This window comes from Aedes aegypti, chromosome 3 (genome assembly GCF_002204515.2).
Source record: "Aedes aegypti strain LVP_AGWG chromosome 3, AaegL5.0 Primary Assembly, whole genome shotgun sequence".
NCBI lineage: Eukaryota > Metazoa > Arthropoda > Insecta > Diptera > Culicidae > Aedes > Aedes aegypti.
The window spans coordinates 298,542,885-298,558,331 of NC_035109.1; the positions used below are offsets into that span (position 1 = coordinate 298,542,885).

Below are 15,447 nucleotides of genomic sequence, written 5' to 3' on the forward strand. Positions count from 1 at the left end.
CATCCTTATTGTAGTACATACTTGATATATTCAGTTTTCAGTTCATATGCTTTCTTTGTCAATCGTACTACTTAAAATTACTAGATTTCGTTTCCTATTTCGCAAAATGCTCTCGATGTTGATTTTTACAGAAGATGAAATTAATCACTGCAGTTACACCTCATTTTTTCCAAGCCCTAGAATTCAATTACCAAGACACTTGGCAGTCAGTGCCTTAAATTTCTCACACTAACCGACCACTGCCGAATGTATTCCCCCTGTTTTCCATGGGATCCCGATGTAGTAATTTATCGGCGGTCTATTATTAGAACAGGAAGAGTAAAAGCTGCAATCAATTAAATACTTTCTTTGAAATCCTTCAAGTCAGCATTAACCAAGTTGCAGTACAGTACAGTGCAGATGATTTTGTCTCAAGTTTTCATGAGGATTGAAGTTCCGGCTAGTTCAAAGATATTTCCAGGGCATGGAGTAGAATTTTAGTGGTACTAATAAAGCCTTTAGTACCTGGGATTCATTTTAGCCGCTTTTTTATTTCTAATCTCTTATCTCTTTTTTATCAAGTTCTCCTCTTCGTGCTGACTAAACGGTATACAATTGCAAAAAATGGTACTAGTCGATAACTGATGTCCAAGTGAAGATGTAATGCCTAGAAGAATGAAAAATGTATCCCCTGTTTTCCATGGGACCCCGATGTAGTAACCTATTGGCGGTCTATTATTAGAACAGGAAGAGTAAAAACTGCAATCAATTAAATGCTTTCTTTGAAATCCCTCAAGTCAGCATTAACCAAGTTGCAGTACAGTACGACTTAAGCAGTGCACCGTCTTATTCTTTGGCATTACATCATGGCTTTCCCTTTTCTTAGTTAGCTTATTTCACAATTTCACGTAAATGTAACAATTGTACAAATATGTCAAAATAATAAAAACAATTATCATAACAGAAAATACTTATGAATTAGAGTGCACTGCAACTATTCAATAAACACTATTGTAAGAAACATGTTCTATTCCTTGCTCCGTTTAAGGTGAAACAATCTGCAATATAAAGATGGCTGTCACCGACTTGAGCCCCTACTCACGATTTCAAAAACACTGAATTGGTATATTAATGAACTTATGAACTTAATTTTGTGCATTTGAATTGGTATAATAATGAACTTAATTTTGTGCATTTCAAGCTGTTTCATCTTAAGGAGAGAGAACTACCTTTACAGTTACCCTGTTTTCCATGGGACTCAGATTAGACCAGTGATCCGTAGTCTATTATTAGAACAGGAAAAGCAATAAAAACTACGACAAGTTAATTGACTGCCTTCACGTGAGATCGAGCTGGCAATAATGAAGTCGCAGTACAGAGCAAGCTTACAAAAGTCGACGACTAACTGAAATGTCCAAAAACTGAGTCTGCAAAGCTTTCCATAACGATTCCCGTTAAATCTGTTTCGTTTTCATGGCGTTTTTATAGGTATCCTGTTTATTCCATGGGACCCGTATCGAACAACTGATTCGTGGTCTATAATTGAAACAGGAAGAGTAAATCTGCAATCAATTAACTGCCTTCAATGAACCAAGTCAAACTGGCAATAACCAAGTTGCAGAACATAAACTTCCAGTGCGTCAATGAAAATGAGTACAGAAATGGCGTTGACCGTATGGAATGATCCTTGCAGAGCTACCACTCACTGTCAATGTCGATTTTGTTTTGAGAAATATAGAAAGACATTCGTCCAGATCAGAACTTGAACACAGTCGTAATCTTCAGTATCGTTGTGCATAAAAGTACTTCTCGAGCTGAAGAAAGCCACAGCACTAATCAGTTGGGTATGACTCCCAGTTTCCATCATTTCAAACAAGAACAACTCTCTTGCTAAACTCGTAGAAGTTTTTGCCGCTTCATTTCATGCTCGGAAACCACAATAGGCTCCATCCACAAAGTACGCCACCTTCTTGTAGGGGAATTATGGGAATTGGCTCGAACGTTATGAACCATATGATAAGTATTATAGAGAGAATTATAGGAGAAAGACTGAATCCGTCAACGTTCAAAACATCACGTAATACATGGACGCCGACGCCTAGTGCGTCCGACGAATGCAAAAGGCGTGTTTTCTTCTTAAACCGTTGCTCACTACATGATTCGGCTTAATTAAGTTAACTTCCGTGTTGTGTGTGTGTACATGCCGCATAATTAATAATTGTTTCCCCAGTTTTCTCTTTCACTTTTCCGCTGACGTATAGCACTTTCGAGCGGTCGGTTTAGTATTGAATGAATGAATTGAAAGGACTCCCCAGGAACTGGAGCTGAACTGACATCTGGTCAGCTGGGAGGGGTGGGTGTCGAGGAGTTCCTGACACGCGTAAAGATTTTGTTATATTGATAAAACCTTCTAAACTGCTACCTCTCGTGACTGCATTGACTTGTTCTATACAGAGTGGTGTATGTCGATTGTCTGTCTGGATATCTATAGCATGGTCTAGGTAAAACAGCAATGTAACTAGCGAAACAGGTGCCATGTGACAAACATTACTCACCTGTTTCCACGGCGATCATTATCTTATCATGAACGGGAACAAAATTGCATTCTTATTTTATAAACACGATAACACAGTTGGACCTAGATATGCAGTTTAATTTTTATTGGTCGTAAATTATAGAAACACATGTACCTACATGATGTACATATTCTAGGTTCAAGAGCACGATAAAATTGAGGAAAGCCATAACATTTATATGCTTTACTTGTATTTAGTCGCTAGAGAACTGATCTAGAGCAGAGGTGCCCAATTGGAGTCCCCGCTGAGCAATTGTTAAGAACGGTATTTTTTCTTATTGGTTATGGAAGTTTAGTGCAAAGAATACGGCGAAATTTTTGTAATTTTACATACTTTTGAAGAATGTATGAATCCTTTTTTTATTAAATTTATATACGCTTCCAATCGCAAAACGCAACATACTGTTAGCCATCTATACTTTGGAAGTGCAGCTAGTCAGATGATGATAGATTTGATTTTTCACGCATCCATCACAAGCCGCTGTGGGGAAAAATGTTTTATTTTCCTGATATAAGACGGTTTTCTTTATTATTGAATAATTCAACGGATCATCTTGGATCTAATTGAATCTTAACCTATGGTACAAACATAAACGCATTTTTAGATATAGTACATTCAAACATTTACACTACACAACATACATCAATTAAAAACAATTAACAGAGATTAAACGATTCTAAGCATTAACGAACCAAAGGTTGCCATGTATTGCATTGTTCGCGAAATTCTCGAAAGTTAATTCCAGTTGGCCATGTTGAAGAACACATTGCACGATCACGAAAAATAGGGTCAATTCCAACCTTAAATTCCGGTTCACAGTGAAACAGTTAGGCGGAAAAGGTAGGAATATCCATTCTCTATGTGCTACATACGTTTGTTTTTTGTATTATTGCACTACTTTCATAAAAATTGAGATCCGGCTGGTAGGAGCACTAGTTTGAGGTTGGAAATCCAGGATATGTGAGGTTAGTTTAATTGGAACTTTCGCCTGAGCGATTTTTGCTCTTGAATAAAACACGCTTCGGGACATTCTCCGTTGTCCCTAAAAATACCATTGGGTAGATAAATGAATTCTCTACCATTGAATCTTATTCAATTTCATACATAAGTGAAGTAAGCGGTGGAAATAAATATTTTGTTCCGAATGTTTTGAAACCATGAATGAGTTTGACATTGCTCTCGTCAACTATCATCATGACGACAGCAGCACAACCCACCGGACGAATTGTCGTATTGGGAGCGAATTGGGATATCGAAAACTTTTTAGAGTACCATTTTACGTGATAAAATTGTAGAATCTTAATGAATTATACATTCACTTTTAGATGTATTATTAGCACGTTTATGAAAACTCTAAGTGAATTAATTATAAAAATTTCACTTTATCACTCACTTCACAAGTAAAAAGGAATATTTTCTTAGATAGGCTTGCTTCATTTGCGACCTACAGAGTTTTTCAGTGTATTTTCAGCCAGCTGAGTGACGAATGCCCTGCTGAGCAACCTTTCCTTATACTTGCCGGCTCAGCCAGTGTAGTATTCGCTCTTCAGTTCAAGTCGTTCGTTCACCCATGGCTACAAAGCTTTTCTACAATTTTCCCATCGGACACAGCCTTCGCGTAGATCCTTTAGTATTGTGGTGTACATGGAAACAAAGCTGCTGACCGTTTTGCAGAATAACCAAGTCCGTCAACGGTTATACTATTTTCCAAGCTTTGCGTTTGATGTTCCACAACAGTGAGTTTCTCGTTGTGTTGAAAATCGTTTATGCTCGAGGAGTTTATGCTGGTTGAGAATATTGACCATTTCTCCTATTTCAGAGAATCTCTGGAACCACCTTTTTGAAGCTGCGGCCCCTTTAAGGATCTACAAACATTTTGCGGACCTCTAAAAATTGATGTTGATAAGATCTTGTCGAAGATCTCAGCATGATCTAATAGACATACTGGACAAGCACAGCGAAAAATTTTGCTATTTTTCCTTCACAGATAATGAATTCTTCTGTGATCATCTGGATTACTCCATTATGAATTGGGCCTACCGTGTATCATTCCTGGAGTGCAAGGAAAACTTATATAAAAAATCTTAAAACAGTTCAACAAACAAACAAAATGTGCTAGTAAGATATGATTCGCATCGACATGACATCGGAGGGTCTCCTCGGTGAAGTTGTCTAAAAGTCGGTCTAAAAGTTATTTATTTATTTTACATCAATTATGTTGATAAAGCCTCGCCAACAATATTTCGCCAATTCACTCGGTTCATGGCCGCTTCTCTCCATCCTCGATTGTGACCCACGCTCTCCAGGTCCTGGTGCACCTGGTCAATCCACCTAGCTCGCTGCGCCCCACGCCTTCTTATTCCGACCGGATTCGTAGCGAACACCATCTTTACAGGGTTGTTGTCCGACATTCTTGCAACATGCCCTGTCCAGCGTATCCTTCCAGCTTTAGCTACCTTCACGATACTGGGTTCGCCGTAGAGTTGAGCGAGCTCGTGGTTCATCCTTCGCTGCCACACGCCGTTCTCCTGTACGCCGCCGAAGATCGTCCTTAGCACTCGGCGTTCGAAAACCCCAAGAACTTGCAAGTCCTCCTCGAGCATAGTCCACGTCTCATGCCCATAGAGGACTACCGGTCTTATGAGCGTTTTGTACATCGTGCATTTGGTGTGGGGTTGAACCTTTCTTGACCGCAGTTTCTTGTGGAGGCCATAGTAGGCACGACTTCCGCTGATGATGCGCCTTCGTATTTCACAACTAACATTGTTGTCAGCCGTCAACAAGGATCCGAGGTAGACGAACTCGTCCACCACCTCGAAGGTATCCCCGTCTATCGTAACACTGCTTCCTAGGCGGGCCCTGTCGTGCTCAGTTCCGCCAACCAGCATGTTTTCGACGCATTCACCATTAGCAAGACTCTTGTTGCTTCGCGTTTTAGGCGGGTGAACAAATCTGCCACCGTTTCAAATTTTCTCCCAATAATATCCATGTCGTCCGCGAAGCAAACAAATTGTCCGGATCTCGTGAAAATCGTGCCTCGACTGTTAAGTCCGGCTCTCCGCATGACACCTTCAAGCGCAATATTGAATAACAGGCACGAAAGTTTCGATATACATCATATTGATTAAAGGCTTTCATTTGACGTAAATTTTGTACATGTAAAGTTTATTTATTTTTAGAAAATATTTGCTCTTAGACTTACCAAAACCGGTGCTTCTACCCTACAAACAACAGCTAGCAGGGTGTCCATCCATGCTGAAAAAGCGAAAAAAACCCGAGAATTGAAAATTACCGAGAAATATACGAGAAATACCCGGGAATTTGGAACACATACCGATAACATATGTATTTCAAACATAGGAGTTCCTACCGGTTTGATTCAATTTCATGCAATATGTATGGGTAAAACTAGATTTTTTTTCCAGGAGGTGCAGGACTGTCTTCCAACTCATACCTATTTCGTATAATGACCAGTGGTGGAAAAGTTCGCATCACGAAAAAGCTCACGAGTGTATACCAACGCATAACAAACATGACAGACTCGCGAACTGGCTAGGTGTGAGTAAGCCCGCTCCCGTCTACTCAGGAAACATGCCAAAAGAAGTACAGTGATACCTCCATGAGTCGATGTTCCATGACTCGATATCGACTCATGAAACCATACTAGAAACAAAATTTAATGGTTACTTTGATGGTCCCTAGAAATAGCTTTCCAAAGGATTGCTGTTCCATGACTCGATATTTCCATGAGTCGATGGTCCCTTCAATATCGACTCATGGAGGTTTCACTGTAGCAACAAGCTCGCGAACGTTTACTCGCGAGTAACCAAGCAAAGTGTGATTTATTATGGTTTTAACCGACAAATTTATTGTATAACCATTAAATCGTTAGTAAACTACCAGTTTGTTAGCTTAGCTTAGACTGACTACACATATCAATGGTTGCTATTCCGTGATTGACCGGAGTCAGTGAAAATGCACAAAGAATCAACTAGAAGATCGGCTGGGATTGGCCATAATCTTCTTCAGTGTGCATAATTCAGTGCCTCTATTTATACATGGTCAATAACGGCGCCGGCCACGTCCTTGCAGTCAGGTGGGATTGGGGGAAGGAATGTTAGTGTGTAACCTTTGCTATTTGGAGACCGTGTTTGCCTCTGCATCTCCACAAAGGTTACTGGGAGGGATGATTGTTAATGGGGAGGATCGTTGGGTCACAGGATTCACTTTGATAAGCGATTAGACCATGATAAATAATTATTGGTGAGATATAAACATGCTTATATGTAAATATTATTTTTTCATTTGATATGAACAATATCTATGTAGAGAAAAATTATGCCGACACTTGACGTGACGAACCTTTCAAAAATTGTTGAATAAAGTGAACCTTTCGCAAGTCTACACTCGTAGTGTCGAACCATTCAAAGTTTTTTTTTTATTACAAAAATAAAGGTAAAAGGAAAAAGGTGTTTTGAAAAAAAAAATTAGACATTAGTAATTTATGAATCAGAGTTTATGTCGACACTCACAGTGACGAACCTTTCATAGTTTGTTGAAAAATCATATTTACGTCTCACCGTTGTAACGATTAAAGGTGCAGTCATACATATTTTATAGATTAGAAATAGTAGCATGAAACGAGCTCACGAATTGATCCGTCATCCTTGAGCAGCAACAATCCACTTTCAGCTTCACTCATTTGATCGGCTATATAAAAGCACTCAGAGAAAATAGGCGCACGACCCGAGAGGGAAAACAACTGACGACTGCTCGGGCGTTCTTGCTGCACTGCCCAGGAGCAAGTGTCAACTTCGAAAGATCAAAAAGAACTAATCGAACGCGCCACTTTTTCACTTTACCCGACCGATCGCGCGACATGTTTGATCCTGCCCTCATCGCCGGCTCCCGCAGGAGCAAGCGTCAAGGTCGAAGGATCAAACACAACTAAACGATCACGCCACTTTTTCACTTTCACTCGACCGACGCGCGACATGTTTGATCCTGCCCTCATCGCCGGCCCCCGTAGGAGCAAGCGTCAAGGTCGAAGGATCAAACATAACTAAACGATCACGCCACTTTTTCACTTTCACTCGACCGACGCGCGACATGTTTGATCCTGCCCTCATCGCCGGCTCCCGCAGGAGCAAGCGTCAAGGTCGAAGGATCAAACACAACTCTCGTTAGTAAACTACCAGTTTGTAGTCAAAAACCCTTGGAAACCATAAATCTCGGAGAGGAAGCAGCTTTTTTCCCAAAAGAACAATTGACTCTGAACAGCTCCGAACACGTTCACGAATCACATTTTTCTTCGTTTACTCGGGAGCACGACATTTGCGAGTAAACCAGCGCTTTGGCGCTCGGGAGCATTTGGTTTTGTTTTTGTTCCAGTTCAGCCTTTGAAATTTTTCGTCAGGCATGTTTCTCGGCTGTGCCACTGGAGCATGCTTGTCCGTTGTCTAGTGTTAAGTTACAGTCTGTGCAGCTAAATGGCTGAAGACGGTGTCCGGTGTCCGTATCATCTTTAAAGATTCTTGACCAAATCGTTCAAAGATTACTTAGAAGAAAAGTCTCGGATTTATGTCAAAAGTTTTAGCCAGCATCATAGGAGAACAACAACATGCAGGTATTTAGAGAATTTGTTTGTGTTAAAAACATTTTTCCTTGAATCCAACATGAGTTTCACCAGATCCAGAATTTCACCATGAATTAGCATAATTTCTAAGGCATTCCTAAAAGGTAATGGGTTGGCTATTGAACTTTGACCTTATGTGGAGGTTTAGCAGCAGATAAGAATTTTGTTTATATAATTCCAACATATCTCTGAACTTTCTTTGAATTCTAGGGGGTGGAAGGGTTTTTTTTAAATATTTCATATATAAATTTTTGCCGAAGACTAAAAATTAAACCGTTTTTAGTTTGCAGTATTTTATATATTTAAATAAAAATAGTTCATAAATAAGCTAGATCAATTCCTTCAAATTTCATATAAGCCATTTTACGAGTCGTTCCAATGACGTTTTCCGGCGGGTCGCTCATTGTTATTGTTCAAAAATCTAGCATAACATGTGAATGGTCACATTTTTGTTGGTGATGACGTTCCCGTCTCTCAAGCATTATTCTATTCGGTTTCCATGTTTCGTGTTACCACTAGTTGAAATCAATTGCTCCCTTCCTAAATATAAGGGAAGATTGAAAAGTATGTTAAAGCGCCATTGTTGTATGCCCCTTCCAAATGTTACGCTAGAATAAACGTAAATAAATGGGCCCGCCAGCAAGTTTCAAACGTTTCAAAGCTTGTAAACAAAAGGAAAACATATGATACGAAACGTCTCATAAAATGGCTTATTGTATAGGCCTATTCAAATGACGTTCCAAAACAGCTGATCGGGAAGCTCTTTGACAGTTCTTCTATGAAAATGACAGCCTCGTGTATGCACCGGTCCTCCACCGATGTAAACAAATGCATAGACGGACCTGTCACATGAAAAGGCCTATTAAAAGGGTTAACTAAAACTTTTTTTTTCTTTTTTGATCTAAGTACATTTTGAGAGATCGCAGTAAGCAGCGCGCGCAAACGGATGTGTTTAAAATTGATCTGTCACTTTTTATCGTTGTCGCAAATTATTATATTCGGCTAGTGCAGCTTTTGAAAAAAGTGTATAGCGGAAATAAGTCGGTTTATTCTGCACATGTTCTGCTGGGCAGTGCTTCGTTAAAGATTTGCGGGAGCACGGATCAGGCTGAGGGCTTGATCGATCGGTCAATCGCTGGTGGTGATTAATCGATTAAGTTTTCAGCTTGAGCCGCTGTCTGGTTCTCTAGATTTGCTCCAAAAGTGTCAACTTACCATATGTTCATGTTGTCTTCAGAGTACTGATAAGTGATTTTTTGAACTGATGAATCGCACCACTTTCCATGGTGAATCCTGATCATGCAGCTATGATCTCTCCGCACTAACAAAATTCTTTCCCGTGACAACCATGGAGATGCAGAGGTGATCTCGGTCTCTAGTAACAATCTCGCATACTCTGAGATAACGCCCTAAAAGCCATTGGTAGCCACCTGTGTAGCTCGTTGTTTCTGAGCAAAAGAAGGAATAAGCATCCAAACCAACATCACGGGCAGGTAGATAATGATCCTTTCTTCCCCATAGCGTTATTAAATAGCAATAAAATCCATTCAAATGCTCAGAAACAACGAGCTACACACATGGTTACCAATGGCTTTTAGGGCGAGATCAGAAGTTATGCGAGCAATGGATGTCACACTAACATTCCTTCACTTCCCCGATGACCGTGAGGACCTGGAAAGTCCGGGAATGTCAGGGAATTCAATTGGATTTAATGATCTGGAAAGTCAGCGAAACTCAAAGAATTTCACTTGAGGTCAGGGAAAAATATCAATACTATAATATTATACGAATTGATTGTCGGCAAAGTTATCGCCTGATCGATGTCTATAGTTGATAATTATGATGTTTATATTCAATACGAAATATAGAAAAAAATAGTAACTCAATCTTTCACAATGGCAGTTCACCATTAATAAAATGCTTTTATGCATAATAGAGTAAACTGTACTCTATTGCTTATAATTATCCTCATAATTCAAATTTTCTGATATCAACATCAGCATCAACAGTGCTCTGCGAACAACTTCTTCGAAGTTGGCTTGTATTGCTTTTACTGCGAAATACTTTTATTCGTTCTAAGGGTTTCTAGATCAACTCAATGTCTAGTTTCGCGTATTTTGCTTAAAATCTTGACAAATATAGAGTTCACTTCATTAAATCATGTGAATATTTACAAGTTTGCCTAGAATATCCAAGTAAGACTGGTGAAACTATATATACAGAAACACCAATGAAGATTTTCGTATTTAAGTGAAGATGAATAGATGAATAGAAGTCGCATCGCAAAATTCGAATAGTACAAATCTAATGAATCAAATAATCAAATTGAAACAAGATCGATTGGATACTCTTAGGAACTCCAAATGCTATTCTTAGAGGAATAGAGATTTTTAGAGAATCCTGGAGATGAGTAGCTTCTTAAGGAAATCTTAGAAAAGTTTATTGAGAAGTATCTAAGGAATATCTGGGAAAATATGTTGCGAATGAATTTCTGAGAAATCTATGTGGAAATCCTTTAAGCAATTCTCCAAACAAATTCCTTAGCAATGGCTAATTTTTTTCATGGAAAAATAATTAGCCAAATTTTAGGATCACTTTCTTTCACTAAAAAAAGCGTGATGGATTACCGTCAAGTTAAAAGTTAGAGTCAGGTATAGTCAGGAAGGTGTCCAAAATCGACATTTATTTGTGAAATTATATCTGCCGAAGGCATCTTTGTTCATACGGATTATCAACTTGAATAAAAGCTCAAGAATGTTATCTGACAGTTATATCTCATCGTACTTATTTCGGTTCAAACCAATCAAAAGGTCAGGAAAATACAGGGGATTTTATTTACAAAATTGAGCCGACACCCTGCTCTATCCTTTTTTGTTATTTTTTTTTTTAGTCTCTTCTTCTCGATTTTTGTCAATAATAAAAAATTGAGGATTTGCAGCATCTTATATTTTCTGGAACATATTTTATTTTCGGTGTTACTAGCGAAAACAACGGTTTGAAGGTGTTTTTTCACCAGGCTCTTCTTTTGTGATAGGTTGATTTTCGAAAAATATGAAACGTTATTTGTTTTTGTTCTACACGTTGAATTAGACCCCCGAAATACAATAAAAAAAGGTTTCGAAAGTATACAACTTACCTGATATGCGTGTTATGGCACAAGGTTTAAGCCAAATATAAAATCATTTCGGTTTTTGCGCTAAGACAAAATACACAATATTCTAAAAGGTATTCTGTTTAAAAGCGGGTTTGGGTATTAGAGGGTAAAAAAAACAAAAATATCAACCCGCAGAATTTATCTGTTTGTTAATTTCTTGGGCATCCGGGAAAAATCTGGGAATTGGAAAACTAATTTTGAATGCACTCCTTGGTAATAAACTTCATCGAAAACTAAATCGAACGTTATTCGATGGTACAATAAGGGATGGTTTCGTGTCGGTGACAACTCTTTCACATTTTAAGCATCCGTTAAAGAACATCGGTGTGGCACGCATCAGTGCCATTGACATGCTCACAACGAATCAAGAAACAAACTTTCGGTCATTAATGGAATACTCCAGACTCTAATGCTCCCTTCAATTTCGTAACCGAAGAACAAAGCAATAGTATATTAAATTAAGGACTGCGTTTTCATCATCATTCTACGAATTGTTTGGATATGATTATGAAATAAGTACCGTACAATTCGTAGTTGCTACTCCGTTATTGACTAGAATAACAGAAATATGTACAGATATGAATGGGACTTGGGAAGGGATCGTTTAAATATTACGTGATGCAAAATGTGGAGAGAAGGGTCTTCCGTAGTGTTGCCGTCCATACAAAAAAAAAAATACATGCGAAAGCTTCTACGTGGGGGAGGGAGGGGGTCCAAAATTGACAAATTTTGCGTTACCTAATACTTGAATCATCCCTTATCAATGTGTATAATACGATCATAGCTATCGTTGGGACCATAATGGTCAATAAACAGTTTCCTTCACTTTTCATTTTTCGTCATTTATCCCGTGTTCTTTCGCCAGATATATTGGCAATCTTCTGTCATATACCGCATTACACCCAAAGCCTCGCGTAGATGGAGTGTAGGTCAGTGGTAATTCTTCTCTTTTCTTTCTGACGAGCGCCATTGTTGTTTTAAAATAGAAAATACACTGAGAATGAGTGTTACTCTCAAGCAGCCATTTAGTTGTTTTCTTGTGTACGCTGTACCTATTTGGCAATACTGTAGTAGCTATTACGGAAATTCCAAGATGTTCCACCTTAATACAATCTAAAATTTCAATCCAGGTAGCATCCAAAAACACGTTTAAAATTTGAAATGTGGAAGCAGTATTATAGCGAACACATGAATAAGAAGACTAGTGTATTAGAGTTTTACACTGCAGTCAAGATATGATCTTCTCTAGGTCTGACAATTTAGTTTCCATTGTGGATTGTAAATAGATATAAAATCCAAATGGCGATGATTACGGTTTAATTGTAAACTGGTTTGGAATTTTTATTTAGATATGCTTAGTTTATATACTCCATATACATTGTTTTTCAAATTCTCTCATTGAGTACACCTACCGTCATAAAATACACATTCCTAATCATTTGTTTTTGTTTTTCGTTGCAGGTTTAACATTCTAACTCTAAGGTAAAACCAACTACTGGAGGAGCATCACAAACGTAGCGCCCCCAAAACTTAAGTAGGCGAAAGTACCCTTCTACAACGGAGGAGAGTCCAACGTAACCCACAATACAAAAAGAAAGGCAGGAACAACCCCCAAATTCCGTTCTCCTTAGGTTAGGATTTTTTATTAGCTTGTGGATAAGTTGTTGAGGAGACACACGTTCCAAACCCCCCGAAAAACTTAGCGAAAGATAAAACAAAACAAGCAGCATGGGGAACGTGTTCGCAAACTTGTTCAAAGGACTGTTCGGCAAGAAGGAGATGAGAATACTGATGGTCGGATTGGACGCCGCCGGTAAAACCACAATCCTGTATAAACTAAAATTAGGAGAAATTGTTACAACGATTCCTACCATTGGTGAGAATTCATAATTGTTTGTGGTAAGCATGAAATACTCAACTCCCATGCGCAATCTTCCAGGTTTCAACGTGGAGACTGTAGAATACAAAAACATTAGTTTTACCGTATGGGACGTAGGCGGTCAGGACAAGATCCGACCACTGTGGAGGCATTACTTCCAGAACACACAAGTAAGTTGAACGAGCGTTGTTCCTCTTGAATCACATCCTCACTGATTGTGCTTTGTAGGGACTTATCTTCGTCGTGGACAGTAACGATCGGGAACGTATCGGCGAAGCCCGCGAAGAACTGATGCGAATGCTGGCAGAAGATGAACTCAGAGATGCCGTTCTACTTATATTCGCCAACAAACAGGTAAGTGGCTCAACGGGGGTCAGGGAATCAATATCTAGGCACAATTTGCGCACAGTAGCTATCAGCACTGTCCGGCGGACGGTCTTTGTTAGTCATGGGAGGCAGCCGTTCTGTGAGCGCAATAAAATGTAGAGGATGAACACGTTCCGTGCGGGCGATAAGAGATGGGAGAAATCACAATCAAGCGGCGATACGCCAGGGAAATGATTGATTTCTATACATGCGCCCATTGATGACGTGCCTGCTAGCTATTAGGTACACAAAACAACACACATGAAACTTTTACCATATTGCTGCGTGCTTTCTTATCATCTTCAATTGGGCGTTTTGAGGTTGCGCAATGTGTAAGGCAAAATGTTATCAATTTAAGTTATATGTAGTCGCGTAGAGCTCCTACCCTAGTACCTATATTTTGCGGAGCTTTACGCGACTGCAAAAGATAGACAAAATAGTTCACGTGTCTGTGTTGCTCGCGATAACAACGAACGATGAGTAATGAACTATGGGACTATCATTGGCACATGCTGAAATTGTTTTACTTAAACGATAATTCAAGTCCATGTGTGAAATGTTTAGTGTTTTTGTCTTAAACTGTCGTTGCTTTGTTCAGGATAACTTTTCCAGTTACGCAATGTGTTGAACTTTTTACATCCTCGATCATTACAGACGAATCTATGCACATGTTTTGTGGAAATTACGCCTCTTTTGCAATATATTCTGTAGCGCATCTATAAATTCATTCCTCTGAATATTCATGACACCCTGAGACGAAATGAGACAAACATGTGCTACTTGTTAGTTTTCTTCGTCTCTTGTACGATCTTTGTGTAGCCGAGAGAGGAAAATGCAGAGCGCAAAAACGTGGTGATCCCTTTGCTGGCTACAGCGTAGCGTCACATCATTGCGTAGGATGACGTTCTACTGGATATTCAAAATTAAGACATTTTGCAATTTTCACAGGTTTCGTGTGAAAATTCCATCTTGTCTCAAATTCTGAACATGAGTCATTCCGAATAAGAACGATTAAGTACAAAGATTTTTTTTAATGTTGAGGACTCGTAATGTACGATCTCAAGAAACTTATAATTGGCGGGTATGAGCACAATTATAAATTGTTAAATATAACTGACCTTATGCTAAGACAACAATCTACTTTTACGAAGACTAGGTTGTTTTGATTTTTCTGGTATATGACAAATATTTTCTCGAAATTATTGTTTGAAGTCTGCCAACAATCGCAGTAGGAATTGTCTTTGCCATGTCGCTTAAAAAAATGTCAAGTATCTTATCAGGAATCTACCAACAGGAATCCTTTGAGAATCTACCGAGAGTCTCTAACCATCTATTTTTCAATTTAGTCCAAGAAATCCTGCAACAATCTCGCCATCAATTTACCTATTTTGTACCTTGATGGCTACAGCGTAGCGTCACGTCATTGCCGGGTGTATTGTAGTGCTCCATCTTCATCGATCTTGGGCGATACTTCTCGGGTTGCCCCGAACGTTTAGGGACGCCAGGTCCTCTTCTACTGCGTACAGCCAGCGTATTCGTCATCTTCCACGAAAAAAAAAGTCGCCTACCTCTACCTGGTTCCCTGCTGAATATTATTTTTGCAATTATTCGAATTATCACGAACGAGGGTGACACTTCGTCTGCGATTCGAACACTTGATTTCGAACCAACCAGCGTAGCACGTATCAGCCTAATTTGTTAGCCGGAAAACCATGTTCAAATATTATCTGCCACAGTTCATTTTTTTTTTCACTGAGTCATACGCCGCCTTGAAATCAATAAACAGATCGTGAGTCTGCAAGTTATACTCCCGGAATTTATCTAGGATCATTCGCAAGCTAAACATCTGGTCCGTTGT

General features: G+C 39.1%; 1 protein-coding gene across 4 annotated transcripts in view; it reads left to right on the top strand.

Annotated features, from left to right (window-relative positions):
- The window catches only part of LOC5568690 (ADP-ribosylation factor 1), a 59,196-nt gene that overhangs the window by 28,425 nt on the left and 15,324 nt on the right, over positions 1-15,447 (top strand). For all 4 annotated transcript variants that reach the window (XM_021851932.1, XM_021851933.1, XM_001652465.2 and 1 more), the window contains 3 exons: positions 12,806-13,220; positions 13,284-13,393; positions 13,452-13,577. In XM_021851932.1, coding sequence (XP_021707624.1) covers positions 13,073-13,220; positions 13,284-13,393; positions 13,452-13,577 — 384 coding nt within the window. In that variant the 5' untranslated portion in view covers positions 12,806-13,072. The remainder of the gene's footprint in view (positions 1-12,805; positions 13,221-13,283; positions 13,394-13,451; positions 13,578-15,447) is intronic.